Genomic DNA, 18,515 nt, shown 5'->3' with positions numbered 1-18,515 from the left:
CAGGAATCAAGGAAAGACAAGAGAAGGTTCCCCCTTCCCTAGGGGTTTCCAGTACAGCCAACCCCAGGCAGGAGCTCCTTGGGCTCAGAAGCTGCCTGGGTGGAAGGGGGAGCTCCACAGAGCTAGAACAGAGGACAGTGGTGTGAGCTGGCACCAGCAGGAGGCTATAAAAGCAGGGGTTATCCTCACCCACTGGCTTTCCTTATCAGCCTTTCCACGTAGAGGCTTCAAACCTATTGCTTTCATAAGTGACTTTATATAGCAGCAGCATTTAGGCTCAGCTCTCAGAAACCACAGGAATGGATAAAAGGTTCTTTCGGAGGGACAGGAGAGCACAGAAGTGCCTCTGTGCATCTCCCACAGCCCTGGAGCGACCTGCAGGAAACCTCAACCCCTGCATCCTGCCCAGGGAAGCCAGGCCAGCAACCCAAATAATCATCCTTTGGTCTCCTCCAGGCGATGGGTTTATTTGCAGCTGCAGGTACCACACATGGAGCATCCCCCAGACACCCCTGGATGCGCCCTCCTCATTGCTCTGCCCCTGTACAACCTCCACCCTATTCATTCACTGTTTTAACTCAGTATTTCAGGGTTCAGTGTGCCTGAAGATGATCTATTGTTCTCCCTCCCTCCTCCTGGGGAAGAACGAGCAATGCACAATTTGCTTCTAAAAGCCCCTTAAAAATCTGCTGATTAAAACTGATAAAGGCTGAGGCTCCCAATGGCTTGATGCACTGTTGATGTGTTAGTCTTAATTAAAATGCAGTAGATGGCAATGTTTTTGGGAAGACATTGCTTCTGGTAGAAATTAACATAATTTAGTATTTCTGTTGTTTGTTTGCTTGCCAAAGGAAGAGGAAATACTCAAAGGCACACCAAAGTACAGAACTCAGCCCAAGTGGCTACACAACTAAGTACTTCCAGAATATGAAACTTCAGGCATACTTAATGGACTGATTACAAGAAGGAAAAAGAAATAAGATGTTTCCTTGCTATCCAGACCATTATCTGGAATTGCAGCAGGCAGATGCAGAATTGAAAGGGATGCTGTTAAGCAGCTCAGTATGTTTGACTTGTAAAGAGCTTTTCACAAGACCTGCCATTAATCCAAATGTTGTCACAGTATTTAGAACAAGAGCAAACAAAAAACAGTTTGTTTTTATTTGCTTCTGACAGCTACCGGACAGCTATTCCTGTAAGCAGGCAGAGGATGGGCAGAGCCAAGCAACAAAAAGCAGCTAATTTGATGGGGATCTGATATTTAGCCTGAAAACACATCCCCAGGCAGATGTTGGGCTTTACAGGACCACGCACTAGAGCTGGGTAATCATCACCATCTCAAGCTCCCTCCTGGAGTCCAGGGTGCTCCAGTTTACTCTCTCCTGTCCCTTGATCAAGCCTTTATCTTAGTGACACCCTCCTCTTCCTCCTGGATGGCCCTCTTCCACCCAGACTCTCACTTCATTTCTTCAAAGGAAGTTTATTTCCCCAATGACTCTAGTAAGGTCCAATGCAGCATTTTGGCCCTGCATCCCTTGGTTTTACTCATTAGCTTAAAAATAACAGGAAAGGAAGTTATTTAGGAAAAAAAAAGACATGGTTTGGAAAGTTTGGTTTTCATGCCTCTCCAGCAGACCCTTTTCTCAACATGTTACACACGGCACAGAGCCAAGTTCTGCATGTGCAAGAATTAAATCACTCAGCAAATATAAAGCGTTGCCTGTGGTCATTGCTTCCATAGAATAAAGCCCCTTACAACACTCCTTTTCATAGCTCCAGCCCAGTAAAGACTGTCAGACACTTTTTAAAGCAAAGGTCAGTGATATAAATGCATTGAAACCACACACACCAGAAAAAAAAGGGAAAAAAAAGTCCTGTTAACAGACTGATTGTGCCCATAAAAATCCAGAAACTTGAAAGAAAAGACCCACAGTTTAATACTTTCACAGTGAGAACTGAACTGGATTTTGAGTATAAGCCAGGAATTTCTTTTTGGGGAGAAGTGGGGGGGGAAGGGAGGAGGGAAACATTTTGATGCAGCAGCATCAACTGCTCAACTCCATTTCAGATGATTATTAACTCCACTAAAGCCAGCCAACTTTTAGCTCTCACAAAAGAATTGATGGAAGGATGTGTTCGGACAAAAGCAGGCTTCCAGTAACAAAAGTCTCCTGCAAGCCTTAGTTTCTACTAAGGCTGTGTCAGTAGTATCACCATCACATCATCCATCAGCTTTATATACTTCCCCTAATAATTAAAAACATCAGCAGCACAAGAGCTCCTGGCAGAGGAGCAGGCAGTGATGAGGCAGCTGCTGGTGATGGGGACAGACCACGTGCAAGGCTCAGATCCAAGGCAGGGTGATCCAACCCTCCAGGGGTGAGGGCTACCTGCCAGGATGGGGATCCCCCCCCAGGCACATCTAACTTGCATCTAATCACCCTCAGCCCTTGGGCTTCATGTTGAGCCTCAGGAGCTGCTGCCTTGATGCCTGCAGGGCAATGACAAGGGCTGGACAGGATGAGGCTACCCAGGGCAGCAGCATCCCAGCAGACATTGGGGAGGGGGTTGTACATGAAAGTAAAATATTTGGCACAAGGGAACAGCCTACACCCAAAAAGCCAGTCTGATTTCACCCCACTGCCCCCTGCTACTCCATCTGTGGGGAAAGGGCAGGATGGAGGAAATCCCATCACCCACCTAGTGATTTGTGTCACTGGTGGCAACAGAACATTCCTCATAGGGTTTTACATGGGATTGCAGCTTTAAGCTAGACAAGTTGGAGGGATACAACAGAGAGACCCACTCTGTGCATTACTCTGGCTGCTGCTTTACAGGAGGGTTGCAGATAGCTTTAACCCCACCTGGAAGTATCCGAGGAGCAGAGCACAAAGAACAGGGAACACTTCCAACATCCCATCTCATACCTGGCCTGAAGCTGCAGAGCATCATGCAGGTAATATTCCACCAGGTCTGATGGCTGGGGGAGGACACAGCCATGGGACAAACTCCACCTGGGAACTTGGGCAATGTCCCAACCCTGCCCCACTCAGCACAGAAACACAAACCTCATCACAGGAAAAATGACAGCATTGAAATCTGTGATCTGAGACAGGTCACAGTGTGCAGCTGCAGTGGATGGGTCTCCACTCCTCCTTCACAGCAACATCCTCAAGTTAGCAGGGATGTGACAGCCACAAGATGGATGGGAAGGCAGAGGACCAGAGCCCTGAGGGCTGTTGGGAGCCATGCTGTGCACAGCCTAGCAGGGTAACAAAAAACCCTTAGCAAGCTCCAGTCCTTTATTTTCTTCTTTCCTTTTTTTTTTTTTTTTTTTCCCCAAGGAGAAGGGAAGGGAAAAATTTTCAATTTCCCAGCTGCCAGAAAAACCTGGAAGCCCACCTGGCACTGAGAGCCCAAGGGCTGCCTGACCAAGCCAGAGCCTGCCAAATCAGCACAGCACCAGGCTTTTGGGCCTTTATTTTTAAAACATATGAGACAGGTACAATTTTGGGGCAAAGTCAAAGAAAGAGGGAGCTCCCACGGTCCCAAACCAGGGCATACCATGTGGATGAGCCACACAAAACCCCCCACAGCTTTGAAGGGGGGGTTCTTCTTGAAGCACCTTCATCTTGAAGCACAGAGCATATCTCCTCATCCCTCACACCACAGCATCTCCCAGGAACATACAGTTTGCCAGGACTATCCCCAGAAAAGCCAGAAAGGGAGAAGGAAGAAAGCAAGGACTCCAGCTAATCCTTCCCCAACCTGGTGGCACCTCCAGCTTCTCCTGCTGGCCTGTCCCCTCCCAACCACTGCCTGGTAAACCCCTGATTGCAGACAAGCTCATCACTCATCCCAGCAGGGCCCAGAGGTGTTCCTGTAAAAGAGACAATTAGCAGCAATGATAGAGCTTCCTGTGAATGAGGAACTGAGGACGTTGACTACAAGCATCTGTAAAACAACCCTAATGAAAAGGCTTTGTCAGACTTTGATGGGACAAGACAGAATTTGGAAGGGATGTCACTATAAATGGTGTGTTTCTCCAGCGAGCTCAGCTCCTTTTGTGCTGGTTTTCTCTGATGTCTGACAGCAGCCAGGGGATAAAAATCCCTCTTACATTTTCTGGGCAATGTAGAAAAGTTAACAATTCAAAAGCTTAATGCTCCAAGAGACTCCTGTGGGAAACCAACACTGTTAACACTCACCCCGAGCAAACCAAGAGCCCTCCTAACCCACGTGTTGATTTTCCTTTAGGTCAATTAATGTGAGTTTCAGCACATGGAGATGCCAAGAGCAGGAAAAAGCCCCACACTGGGTTTCACGTCCCCTCTCACTTGGCTCCAAGCACAGCCACCAGCAAACACACTTTGGTGGAAGGGTCAGTGTGACCATGGCCGAGCCCCACGCCTGTTGCCCCACTCAGAGCTGCCTTTGTGGAGGGCAGAAGAAGTGGAGCTTTATTGGGGAGAACATTGGGCCATTGTGCACCGCATTCCTCGCCCGGTGCCGGGGGACGGCGTCTGTTTATATGGCAGCCCTTGACAGAGAGGGGACACTTCACAGCTCTGAAAGGCCATTCTGTAAATGTCAAAGGGCCACCTTGTCTGGCCACCGCCTCCTCCACAGCCCCAGCTCCCTCACTGAGGATGCCCCACGTTGCTGGGAAAGCCAGGGAACTCCAGCCTGGGGCTGTGCTGTCTGCTCTGGGTGCCCTCCCGGCACCACTCGTCAAGACTTTCATGTCTGGAGAGGAAGGAAGTGATGGGAAGACCACAATGGCCCTAAAGAGGGATGTTGGATGAGATTCTCTACAGTTTGGCAGCAGGAGAAGCAGCAAAAGCCTAACCAACCCCAAAATCTCACCCCCAAACAGTGGGTCCTGGCTTCCCAGAGCGTCTCCTGGAGATCACAGCAAGATCATAGAATCCTAGAATGGTTTAGGTTGGAAGGGACCTTAAAGCTCATCTAGTTTCAAGCCCCTAGCCCCAGCCAGCCTGGCCTTCAACATTTCCAAGGATGGGGCAGCCACAGCTTCTCTGGGCAACCTGGGCCAGTGTCTCACCACCCTGACACCCAAGAATTTCCTCCTCATGTCTCACCTAAATCTCCCCTTTTCCAGTTTTAATCCATTATCCCTTGTCCCATTTTATCCTTGCAAAAAGTCTCCCCCCAGCTTTCCTGTAGCCCCCCCCATAGGATGGGTTGGGATAGACAACCTCAAAACAAGAAGATGACACATCAGTGAGGAAGGCTGGGAGAAGGGGCTGGTCCCTGCCAGACACACCAATTTTGCCCAACTATCCCCCAAATCTCTACTGGTGCCTCCTCACAGGCAGCAGGAAAAGGCAGGAGCAACAAGCACTGCCTGAAATCAGGCTGGGCACCCCCAGCCCAGACCAGAATTTAGCCACAAGAGCTTCAAAAGCTGAGCCAATATTTTTTTGAGGGCAGTCAATGTCTACCAGAGCAGCAAGTCTGAAACAGCCAGGAGGCCAAAGCCTGCTGGAAAAATCAACAAAATAACAGGATTTCTGTGAAGCCCCAGTTATTGTAGGGGAGATAATAACAATCTGCCTTCCCCTGCTGCTGTGTCCAGTCACTCATTCAATTCCCATCCCTGTCTGCAACCAAATAAAAGCAGGTGCAGGTACAATATTTACCTGCTTGTGGGGAAAGAGAGGAGGAGAGTTAATCAGATGTAAAGGATGAGGGTCTGTAAGAGGAGAGAGATAATTAAAGCATACAGGAAAACATGCTGTATCGGGGTGTTCTTCTGCTTTTATGACGTCCACATGTACCCGTTTCCGCTCCAAAAAAATCTGCTCTCTGCAGAGTGATGCTGACAAGGCATTACTGGGAGATAATGAGCCACTGCTTGTGCTCAGCCCATCTATGAAAGGCAGAACAGTCTTTTTAAAATAGAGGAAAAGGTGTGTTTTTCCAGTTGATAGAAAAAAGTAAGTCCTTGAGGAGCTGGATTCTCAAGGTCCTGTCTCCAAAGGGGGGCAGTGCCCAGTGTGGTTTACTGGGCTGCTCAGATACAGTGGGGTGGAAATACAGTTCCCACGCCAGGAGGAGACATTTCAGAAGTGTGATGACAGAAAATTAAGATGTTCTGGATGCAAATTTAGAACTCCACAGTCTTCCCCCTAAATAACCTCCTGTGGTCGGGATGGACACAAGCCCCGGGAACATGAGGTTTCTCTCAACTCAAACCACTGTCACGAGCACCCAGCCTGGTGAAACTCCACAAAAACCTTGCATTTCAATGGCTCTGCATTTTATGAACAAGAAAAAAAAACAACAAACCACAAATTCTGCCCCACATAGCTTCACACTGCAGGATCCTCAAGGTGTGTTTAGTCTCTGACCCACCTGGGTGCTTCCCAGGACCATCAGGACCAACGTTCCTTATCACCTCCCCCTCTTCATGATCTCTTTGTATCTTTTCACATCCCACCAGCTCTGCAAACCCAGTGTGTGGCTCTCCCTGCCCAGCATCCCCAAGCTCCTTCAGAAACCCCAGCCCTTAACAAAGAGCACTGCCCAGTGCTACTGACCTCGCTCTCACCAGCCACCCTCTTGCAAATCCATGTGAGTAAGGGTCACGAGATCAGCCTCTCTAAAGAGAAGCCCACTCCAAAGAAGGGACACAGGGAGGGTGAGTGCGCAGCTAACAGCACCCTGCTTTCAGCCTCACAGCACCCCTGCTCCATGGGACAGCCATGCATCAGTGCTCTCAGGGACACTCTCCCTCAACTCAAGGAAATCATTCCCACCTGCATTTAGAGCTGCACCCACAGCTCCTCATGTTCCTGCACGATGGCTGCTCTGCAGCAGGGAAAGGCTTCTCTGAACCAAACCCCATCCTCTCACCACCTCCCGGGCTGCCGTGGAGCTGTGCCAGCTCACTGTGCCACCAGCCAGCTGGGGACACAAGTGTCATTCTGGGTGAAGCCACACCTCAGGATGCAGAGGATGGGATGTGCTGGTGCCGCAGAGATGCTGCAAGGAGCCCCAGAGATCCCACTGCTGCCCTGGCTGGTGGGGCTGGAGACCACCAACCCCCCCTGACCAGCTTGACTGCTCTGGCCTGGCTCTAGGGAGTGGGAGATGGAGTTCAGGCAGAGGACTCTGCTCACACAAAATAAAAAAGGAAAATAAATGCACAGGGGTGCAAGCCAGGGACATGTGGGCTGGCCAGCCTGGGCATGGTGACCCTCTTAAGGAGCATCGCCTTTGCCAGCTTCACTTGAGGTGCCTGAAAGATGGTGAAAGATGCAGCTGGTGAGGTCAGCTCCCAGCTGGGTTCACATTGCCATGGGCTGAGACCACCACCAGGCACCCTCCTGTCCCAGGCCTCTGCAGCAGAGCAGGGCTCTTCAGTTCAGCCTGTGCACCCACATGACTCGCTGTCCTCATCCTCCACTACTCTGTGACCTTGACCATGGCTCTTGAAACTTCAGCTTCTTTCTCCACCCCTCCTCTACAGACTATGAATGCTTCCAGGCCACAGCTATCTTTAGCAAACATCTACACAGCATCCAGCCCAGTGAAATGTGGCTTTCTCTGAGGTCTCTAGGCGTTACCGCAGAAGGGACAACACATTCCCCCTCTCAGCTTCCAGCAGCCCAGGATTGTGTCCAGCCCCACAGCAAGCTTCAGCTTCAACCACACACAGCTTTTCATCTAACAAAAAAATCCCACCCAAACCAGAGCTCGGAAATCCATTGCCATCCCAGAGGGGGATCTGTGCAGATCTCCCCAGATAATCAACTTTAAACACCACCAAAATAGACCTTTGATTAGCAGCTGTGGAGTCCATTCACAGCGACAGCCTGTCAGGTCAATATTCACTCCCTAAATCAACTGTCTGCCTCAGGAAAGGGATTTTTTATTTTTTTGTATTAGTATTATTTGTATTTGATGGTCTGCATTTGAGGTCTAGTTAATAAACAGTGCACTTGGGTGTGCCATCTGGCCAGCCACAGAGCATGCCAAAAAATAATACTAATAAATCATCACACGGTGGTGCTTCAAAAGGCAGTTTTACAAAAGCCTGGGCAAGCTGATTGAGATCCATCAGGCATGTTTTGTGTGCCCTGAGAGCTCAGCCTTCAGGCAGCCTGCCCCTCCAACCAGCCACCCTGCAAAAGGGTCAGAGTCCACAATTAAGCTGCTGTTTCAGTCAGAGACTCCATCTCAACAGCAGCTGCTTTTTCCTTAAGCCAGCGCGCAGGAATCGCCCGGTGCAAGTGGGAGTTGGGCTGGTGCTTTAACAAAGAAATTAAATAAATAAAGCTGACAGTATTTTTCATGTCAATGAAACAGGAGCTGGTTGCTGGTGTTGGGCAATGTCTCCCTCCCTCACCCCAAGCAGGGACTGCCCAGAGGGACACACACCACCCATCCAGGGACTCAGCAGCAGGTAGACACCAAACCCAGAGCTCCAGACCCAATGCTTCCAGAACAAGAGCCAGAAATCTCATTCCTGGGTTCACACACACACAATCTCCTTGCGATGCAAAGATGCTCTCACACCCATCAGGGCAGGCCCAAAAGCAGGACTCAGCTCCTGCTCCAGCCCCGATGGAATGTGCATCCCACTTGATTTTCCCACACACTTTGCTAAGCACAGGCTGCCCATCTCGCAGCCCCAGTGATGCCCCTAGCCCTACAACACAGACAACTGACCTAATTTTCCTCTTTTTAAACACCCAGAGGTCATTTCTGTCTGCAGCAAACCCCACTGAGCAGGGAAGAGAAACAAAGAACCACCTCTGTTAACACCAGCCCTCCTCCTCAATTCTTCCTCCACATTTTGCCTTCTCTGCTGCCTCTTCTAAATGCCTGAGGATCTGTATCTCCCATGGCCCTCAAGGCTGTAAAATGGTGCTGAAGAGGAGAAGCTAGGGAGATTTTCTGCCATCACCTGTGGGGTTGTAGACGCTGGGCTTCTGCGTGAGGGCTTACTGTGTGCACAAGCTCCACCCTCATGGAGTCTCCACAACTCAGGGCACCTCACCTGAAGCTCTCCAGGGCATTTCTTGGCTCATTCCTCACAGTGAGACATGAGGAGACATCACCCATGTCTGCGCTTTGCCCGGTGACTCAGAGTCCAGGCAAGAACACTCCCTCCCAGTTAACCCAGTAGCACCTCCCTCCTCTCAAAGATCAGATTTGCCCCATTTGCCTTTTAACCCAATTTGTCTTTCCAGTAGATCTGACCAAAGTCAGTTTTCTAGTCTGGGGCAAACTCTGATGCTTCAGGACACATCTTCCCATACCTAAAACAACCACTAAAAATCATGGGGAAAAACACTACACTCCACCCCCAAGAACCACCTCTTTTAGTAAGAAGGTCACTCTAGTCAACTGGAGCATTGCTTTGAAGTTTTTTCAGAGCTTATGCAAGCAGAAAAATGCAGCACTGAAACCAAAAGGAAGGACATCAACAGAGGCTTTGGGTGTATGTATAAAATAATTACAAAGAGCATGTCCCTGCAGAACATTTGGATTCTGACTCAGCCCCAGCCTTGGCAGGAAAGTGCAGGTGTTCAACACACGCTGAGCCTGGACCAAGCCCTAAAAGACAACAAGGCTGATGCCAGCACAAGGCAGCCAGTGCAGGAGCCCATTGCAGCAACATGCTGGTATCACCTCCCCTGCAAGGCCCTGGAGAAGGCTCAGGGGCTCCAGGAACTGCCTTTGCTGCCAGCTTCCTGGTGCCCAGGAAAGCTGGAAGTGACTGCAGACTGGTTTGCTGGGGATTTCCTCCAAGGAGAGACTCTGCAGTTCATTGCCCTGTGACCATGAGCAGGAGACCCAAAGGGTCTTGCCTCCTGCTCAGACCGTTATTTATTTCAGGTAGGAATAAAGGGACACCTTCACCTCAGTGTTGAATCGCTAATGACTGACAGATCACTGGAAGCTGGAAATCACATAATTGCATGCTGGCTTTCAAAAGGCAGAATGTGAGGGTGGATAAGGTGAAATGAACAGGAAGACATTCATTACAAAAGAGCTCAAAGATTCAGCTACGGCAACTTTCTTGACACAGCAAAGGAGAGGAGGAGGCAGGGTTAAACACCAGGCAAGGCAGCTGACACTGCTGTGGGGCTGCTGCTGCTTTCATGATGCTCAGCAAGGGCAGAGCACAAAGCTTTACTTGCTTCTGGTGTAACAAATATCCCTGTGGAAAACAAACATCTCCCAAACTCCTCTGCTCCCCTCCTGAGCTCAAGCACAAGGACAGTCCTGTCTAGTGGGGGCTAATGGATGCACAAGGCATTAGAAGAGAGGTTCTGCTGCTGTTCAACTCAGAAATGCAAGTTAATTCTCTTGGGGGCTGCCAGGGCTTTTGCCACAGCTATGGTTATTTTTATAATCCACCTCTTGAAAGAGAGGAAGAACATACTCCATGAATTTTTATAAGCCCAGCTTCCTTCCTGCTTTGCTTTTTTTGCCCCCCCCCCCCACCCCTCCTTTTTTTAAATACTAGCACCAGATTACTAGATCCATTCTTGCCTGATCTTCCTCCCAAACCCCCAAACACCCCCAAAACAGTGCAGACAGTTGCCCCCAGAAGAGACTCAGAGTTACTCACCCATCACACTGGGCGCTGCTGGAGCCACTGAGGTTGCAGCCACAGGGACGGCACCGCTGGTCACCCTGCTCCAGGTGGAAGCCCTGGGCACAGTCCTGGCACTGCAGCCCCGTGTACCCAGCCAGGCAGGAGCACTGCCCCGTCGTGCTGTTGCATCCAGCTGCACTGTCACTCCCCACAGCACTGCAGTTGCACAGGTCTCCTGCAAAGGGAACAGAGATGAGGAAGTAAGTACTGATAGCAAGGGACCCCGAGCGGGACCCTTGGCTCAGCTGCCCACCCTTGGCTCACCCCAGGCTGGAAACATCACTGTAAGGGTGAGACTTGCTTTATAATGTTGAGATAAAGGGGAAAAAAACACATGCTGGGGACAACCCTGGGGTTTGAACCCCTGTCCTGGTTTGAGCCAGGATGAAGCCAATTTTCTTTCTACTGATTTTTTAGATTGGCATCAGTTTAATTGCTGGCCCTGCATTAAACTGTGACATGTCCATGGTTCATATTTCAAATCTCTCCAGAAGAGAGCTAGAAGATTGTAACTACTTAAATACATATCTGTGTGGCTGGGTATAAACTCTGTAAGTACTTGTACACACACACAGAGTTGTTTGGTTCCATGACTCCAGGAGCTGACAAGCTGTTGTACTATTAGGATAAATAAGCAGCCAGAGGCAAAATCACTAATTATAAGATCCTCCATTTCACATCATGGGAACATCTCTCATGTATCAACGGGCTGATTGTTACAACACAACATGCACAACACACCTACAGGATGAGCCAACACCAGCATCTCCCATTTCCAGAGAGGGGACACAGGATCCCATGAGCAGGCACCAGGGAAGCAGAAGAGCTCCAGGCATTGGAACAATGGCAAGGTCTCCCAAAATATGTCCTCAGGACAGCACAGAGCATGTGGAAACAGCTCTAAAGGCCAGGGTGGTGGAGCTGAGAGCAGGACAGAGACCTCCTGGCTAACCACCTCCCACCTAAACGACTTCATGTCACCTTCAGCCCCACAGTGAGCTGGGACAGCTCTGGAGACCCACACATGTGCCTTGGAAACACTCTATTTACTGGGATTATGGAAAGCACTCACTGAGCAGCTGCCTTTTTAAGACAGAAGCAAATCTTTTGATCAAGCAATGAATTCCCAGTCCCCCCACACGTTATTTCTCATAATATTTTAAAGTACCAAACACACCAAAGAGAACAACTTCTCCCCGGCAATTTGTTTCTGCCAAGAGCTTTATCTTCATTCCTTCATTGCAAAATATTTAGTGTCTTAATAATTTAAAGTCTTTTTCTGCCAAGGGTGAATTATAAACAAGGATTATTTGCAGAAACAGTGCATAAAACATCGGGGGCTTTACACAACTGCTGGTATTTGTTATTCCTTGAGAAAAGCTGGAACTCAGAGCTCTTCACAGGGAGGGAAGAGGCCAGGTCCTCATCCCAAGAAAGCTCAAATCACATCAAGGAGACCCAACACTAATGCTCTGGGTCAGGACAAGTATTTCAGATAATCCAACATCTATATTGCACAGTTGTGCCCCAGTCCAATGGAAAGGACCTCAGCAGGTGCCTGGTTTGAACCACACGTAAGACCCAGTGACTGAATACAGATTAATTTATGAAGATACAAGAAACCTGCTGAAATGGTACCACAGAGGACATCAGAGTCTCTTTGGAAACACATAAGGTGTTTCATAATGTCTCACCCATCACAGCAGAACTATAAAGGTTCCCCAGTGTCCCACATGCCCCACTGGACCACAGCAGAACAGGAAGGCAAGTCACAGAGCAGGTTGCCAAGCACATTAAACGAATATAAAAACACAGTTATAGGCTGACTTTTTAAGGAATGCTGCCAGGCAAGTGGGAGGAAGGAACCCCTTCTCCTCAGAAAGGGACAGAGCAGATGCTGCAGGACCTCTCTGGCCACAGCCAGCCAGGCTGCAGCACCTGGCTCTTCAACAGCCCCCCATGCTTTTACTTCTTACCTGTTTTCTTCCAGCACTCAAAGAAATACAAGCTCTTTAGCTCTGTACTCTGTCATGCACCATATCCCCACAGAAGTCATTTTGTACCTGTACACCTGTGAAATTACCTAAAAACCTCAACTAGCAAATAGGACAAACACCTCAAGATCTGCAATTATCCACTTCAGCAGCCACTTCACATAATGAGCCACCTTCCCATCTCAATTACCCAAGCGGAACCTTATCCATTTGGGCACTGGGGCTTCTCCCAGCTAATAGGAGCTGTGAAAACTTGAGCAGAAGCACTTTGGAGTTTGGTAAACATGGATCAAAACAAATTTACTTTTCAAAGCTCATTAGTGCAGAGTCATTAGACCTGCTAGACTTCATCAAGATTTGAAAACAAGTGTTGTATCATTTCTAATGGTGACAGGAAGCACTGAGAGGGCATGTCCACTGTGGTGGAGATGAACTGAGCCCACCCCGGTGCTCCAGCAGCACCGTCCAAGAGCTGAAATTCTTCAGCTGGAAAGCAATGGGTGCTACAATCAAATTCCTATCCAAAATGCTGCCATCTGGCTGGCATGCATGAGCTGGGTGAGAGTTTCTCCACACTGATGGGGACCATCAGTAAGCACTGCCCCACTCCTGCCCTCTCCATCCAGCAAACTAGCATTGATGGACATGGCTCAGCAGGAGCATCAAAGCCCAAAAGGACACAAAGGAATAGTTGGTACTTTGCTGGGCATATTGCTGTGAAAATTAAACAGCCTCATGCACCACAAGAACCTGAAAAGCCCTTAGTGAGACAGGGCTGTGCTGTAGCAGGTTTTGTGAATGTGACTGATGAAGCTGGTTTTGCAGTCATCTTGTACTGACAGAAGGGAAAAGAACTGATGTTGACAGTGTATCACCTTCCATGATATGGAAGATCCTTTTGGCAACAAAGGAAAAACAAGAAGTCAGAGAAGGGGGGGCTGCATATATTGACAAGAGCTTTCTTTTGCCCTTTATCAAAGGACCTCAAGTCAACCACCAAAAGGGCCGGGTCAACACCAAACTATGGTAAAACTCACTGGAAACACCATCACTACACACCAGAGCCCCACGGGGGGCAAAGGCAGGGTCTGGCCAGGCCCCACTGCCTTATCTGAGGGATGCAAACATGAACAGCCTTGCTGGAAAAAGTTTTGGGTTGATCTTGGCCACAGCACCACGTACCAAGTCGAGCTTTCCTTCTAACAGCAGAACTGATAGCGTGCAGAGATGTTTTTGGAAAGCCGTATGCTTCCCAAAAACACACACAGACACTTCCCAATGCCTTTTTTTTCCGCCCCCCCTTACAAGTCTTTACCCAACAAAATTGCACAAAGTTGGGTCAAAACCTGGATGCAGCTCAGCCTCAGCAGCCAAACTCAACAGCAACTCAGACACCACCTGCTCTGCAGACACCGGCTCCCTGGGAGAGCAAGAAATGCTGCAATAATCCAAAAGAACACAGGCAAAAAGCAGCTTTTTGTTGGCAGGCTGGTGGAGCAGGGCTCCAGCTGCCTTGGCAGGGCTGGGGGGGCTGGTTCTGCTGCCAGCTCCCAGCCCAGCCCGGCTGCTGCAGAAGCCATCAGGAAACTGGGAAATCACCCCCGAGTGCGCAATAAGGCACGACAGGGCAGACACAGAAGACATGTCCCAAAAAGGTCACTTCCCTGTGGGCTATTGCCTTCCCCCAACCACCCCAGAGGTATCTGGGGAGGGACTATGGCCCACTCCAGGGATGCAGCATCACACGTGGTCCCACCCACAGGCAAAACACCCTTGTTGCACCCAGCTTGGCCCATGCAACCACCTGCCTGATGCAATCCAAACTGCCCTGAAGCCCCCTTGGTTGGGCAGCTGAGAAGCAGACAGCAGCAGTCAAACCCACTGTCTTGCACAGGATCAAGGTTTGACACATACCAGACTATCAAAACCCTTAAAAGGTTAAAAAAAAAAAAAAGCTAAAAAGACACTTTGTTGTCCTGATGTCAGGTGGATCAAGGTGAGAATAGTCCACAGCCAGAAAGTGAAAGTGATAACAACCAACATCTACCTCAGACTCCAGGAACCCAGCAATGATGACAGGCACTACAGAAGAAGATTAGGAAACACTGAAGGGTTTTTGAAGCCTTTATTCAGTTTTCCCAAGTAAACGTTTTGCTTTTGAAGGTAATCTTCAGAAACACCTCACCACGGGTTTTTGCAAATGCAAAGGAACTAACAAGAGCAGATGAGCCCCACAGCTGCCCCGTGCAGGGATGCTCAGTCACCATTGGAGTTACTGTGATGAGGTTGGCATAACATCAGCAACAGGAGCCAAGGACAAAGGCCTCTCAGGTATGGGGCACTGATTTAAGATCTGACTTTCTGCTCTCCCTGACTTTCTGCAGTCACTCACCCTTCTTCTGCTTCAGTTTCCCCATCCGCAGGGTGTTCACCCACCCTCCGTGGCAGGTTTCCACACTTCTAAAACACCAGTGTCCCTTTCTTCCCCATAAAGCACCACACAACACCTCAAAACACTTGGCTATCAGTGATACAACCCACCACCTTTGCACATGAAGATGTTGACAAGCTTTAGTTAATTAACAGCCCAATGACGTTTTGAGATCCCAGAACTGAGGCACCATAAAAGTCTGTATCACTGCCATGTTACGCCTTTTCAAGCAAAAAAAACCCAAACACCACCAAACCAAAACAACCAACCACCACTCCCTTCATGGGTTGCATTTTAACCTTTGCTTTCCATTGCTTAGAGGCAGGTAGAGCACAAGGTTCACAGGTTGCTTCAGCAAGGGCCACGCTGCTGTAGGGGACACCCAGACTTACCACGCAGTCCCAGTTTGCTGCAACCTTGAATTCATTAATTATTATGCAAAAGTCATAGGTTACTACATCCCTTCATGCAACCACCAGCTCCCGGAGCTCCACAGTGCTCAGCATGATTCCCTCCAGCCCTCATCCAATCTCTTCCAAATCCTACTCTGGTGCAAAGCTCTACCCTGCAGACCCCAGCAACATCCCAGCCTGAACCAGATCTCCCATCCATTCCTCTCCCATTCTCTCCCAGGGCTTAAGTAGGGCTTCTTCTGGTACAAAAATAATGCCTCCAATTATTTTTTCACATCCTTCCAGACTTGCAGTGTTTTAAGGCTTCACATATATTTTAAGCATGATTCCTTCTCCCATCCAGGCCACTTAATGAATTAATAATTTAAAAATAGGTGAAATATTTACAAAAGGCAAAAGAAGAAACCACTAGAAAACAACACATGAAGATGTCTGGATGAGACCTGTTTCCTGGAGACAGCTGAAATGGTGCAAATCCTGAACAAAATCACCTACTCATTGGGAGTTGGTTTGGGAAATTCAAGAGGCACATTTTTTGTTAGAAAAAGGTGCAGCTCAAAGAGCAAGCTGTGAATCCCAGGGATGTTGTTATTGTTCTGCTGCAAAAATGTCCCTAGGGAGACAGCCATTTTCTAATCTCTAGACTAGGAAGGAGATGGGAAAAAATCCACATAAAAATAAATATATATCTATATAGCTGTATTAAGGGTACTGTTAGTTTTTTGGATGCTACTGCTGCCCCAGCAGTGCTGGGAGCTGTGCTGCAGGGCTGGCTGGAGCAGATACTTGCAGGTATCCAACGGGATTTAAAACTGCAATAACCATGCCAGGCTTGGGACATCTCCTGCCATTTGTTGGCAGAGGCAAAGCCAGGTGTCCCTACATCCTCCCTCCATCATTTACACCCTAATTCCTCCCCTGCAGACGTGCCTCCAAGGAGAGCAGACTAAATTCCCAGCCAGCCCGAGGCTGGAGACACTCCTTGATTACAAAGTGCTTGTAATTACTCTGGGTTTACACCAACGTCCTATCACTTCACACCAGTACGACCCCCCCAGATATCAGATCAGCTCCAATTCAGCTCCCGTTCATTCCCACAGAGAGGATGAAGCTGGTGCACTCAGTGCACACAAGGAATCCCACCCCTGAGAAGGCTTCATTTTGGTATTAATTTAGCAGTTCCCCCCCTTTCACTTTATTCCCAAATTCAGTCCTTACCTTCTCTCCCTTCTCCCTCATCTTCCCCTTCTCAATCCCTCCCCAGGCACCATTTCTGACAACACAGGAACAAAGGGATAAGGCAGCAGGTTTAAAAATCTATCCAAGGCCATTTCCTTTCCCCTTGTAATTAAGTTGTGGAACTCATTGTCAGGGGATGTCCTGGGAGTCAGAAATACCTACAGCTTCAAAGGAGGACTCGATAAGCTACAGAGGATAGGTCTGCACTTTACCATTCAACACAGGGATCTTGAGGAATCATCCTGATGGGAAAGCCCCTGAAACACTGGCTGCAAAAAAAAGTCAGGATTATGCCCTGTCCTCTTGGCATCTTCCTTGGACGGGTAAAGCTTTGGTCTGACCCAGCCTGGCAGCCTTGACTTTCTCCCCTTTTCCTTTGCTCAGGGATGGCTGCAGCTCCAGAAATCCCCCTTAAACAATGAGATGTGCCTGTTTCCACTGGGAATTTTTTTCTTATTAGAGCCAGAGGTGCAGCTGTGCTGCACTGCTGCCTTTCCCCCTTGCCTCTCAACAGACCCTGCCCCTGGAAGACATTTCATCCTCTCAGTATGATCAGCTAGTGGAATAAACCTCCCTCAGCAAAGTGGATGAAGGTCAGGAAGTGCCATCCCAGCATGGGATACAGGATCACAAGCATCTCAGAGCCTAAGCACAAGCTGCCATCCATCTGTCACAAGAGAAGGTCCTACTGAACCCAGCTCATCCCTTCCACACTTCTGATACCACCATCTCAGTGTTCAGCTCCTGCCCTGGCCTGGCTTTGGCATTCAGCTTCATTGATCCTCACTCAGGTAGCTGGATGCAACCAAGCTGATGTCAGGAGCTCTGGAGCTGTCACTCCAGTGCAAGAATGATTCTACCTCCATCTCATGTCTTGCAGCAGATCTGAAAGGGTATGGGCTGGCTGAGCTCTCCTGCAGGGAGCTGAAGAACATCTGCCATGGGCTAAGAGCTCCTGTGAGAATGGGATCAGAGATGAGCTGATGCACTGTAGCATCTTGGAGAGAGGTGTGCTGCCAAGCCCTTGGCTCCACTCACATCCAGACAGCACTTAACACCAAATAATAGTCAACTCTTGCATTATGAAGGTGCATTAAAGTGCTCAGACCTGCAATTTACTCTCACTTTAAGCTACAACGCAAAGTCAAAGTGGTAGAAAAAGGATCTCTTCCCTCCCCAAAATAATATGTATGTCTTCTGTTATTTTGCCTTTATTTTATTACTGGGTGCACCAAATTCAGGGTACTTACAGACACCATCAAGCTCAGGGTGCTGCAGAGCTGCGTGTGCTGCTGGTGGAAGGAACAGCATCGCTCACATTAATGCTGCTAAGAGCTTTACACCAGTCTCTGTGCTGTTCCTTAAAAGGATTGGATGGGTCAACAAGGTGGAAAGACAAGGATTTCTCAATGCTTCTACATCACTTGTAATATCGTTAAAAGATTAAATATACTCGTTGAGGAAAATTAAAGTAGATTAAATCTCTCTTATCACTTGGAAAGGAGTACAAAGCCAAGATCCCAGCTCCCAGGGTCACCAGCAGCCATACAAGCACTTTTCATCAGCATGAAGCAGGCAGACCTGGGGCTTCAGCCAAACTCTAGCTCAGCCCAGACCATGTCACCCAGCATCACTCCTTGTGAGCAAAGAGACCTCTCCCCTGCTTCAGCCACCCCACACACAGAACTCTCACACCTTGAACTAATGCAAAGGCTGCCTACTCCTGGGATTAGTTATTTTTACTCCTTCCCTGCACCTGCAATTGAACATACAGAGGCTGGGTTTCTGAGGAGTTCCTGCTG

At 48.8% G+C, this 18,515-nt stretch overlaps 1 protein-coding gene across 1 annotated transcript in view; it reads right to left on the bottom strand.

The window, feature by feature from the left end:
• The window catches only part of MEGF9 (multiple EGF-like-domains 9), a 118,112-nt gene that overhangs the window by 10,805 nt on the left and 88,792 nt on the right, over nucleotides 1-18,515 (bottom strand). The window contains exon 3 of the mRNA XM_010007951.1: nucleotides 10,610-10,811. Within this exon, the coding sequence (XP_010006253.1) occupies nucleotides 10,610-10,811 (202 nt within the window). The remainder of the gene's footprint in view (nucleotides 1-10,609; nucleotides 10,812-18,515) is intronic.

The sequence above is a fragment of the Chaetura pelagica genome, unplaced genomic scaffold, assembly GCF_000747805.2.
Source record: "Chaetura pelagica isolate M959 unplaced genomic scaffold, ChaPel_1.0 scaffold361, whole genome shotgun sequence".
Taxonomy (NCBI): domain Eukaryota; kingdom Metazoa; phylum Chordata; class Aves; order Apodiformes; family Apodidae; genus Chaetura; species Chaetura pelagica.
The sequence above is the reverse complement of the archived record's forward strand: the minus strand, read 5'-3'. Positions and strand labels throughout refer to the sequence as shown.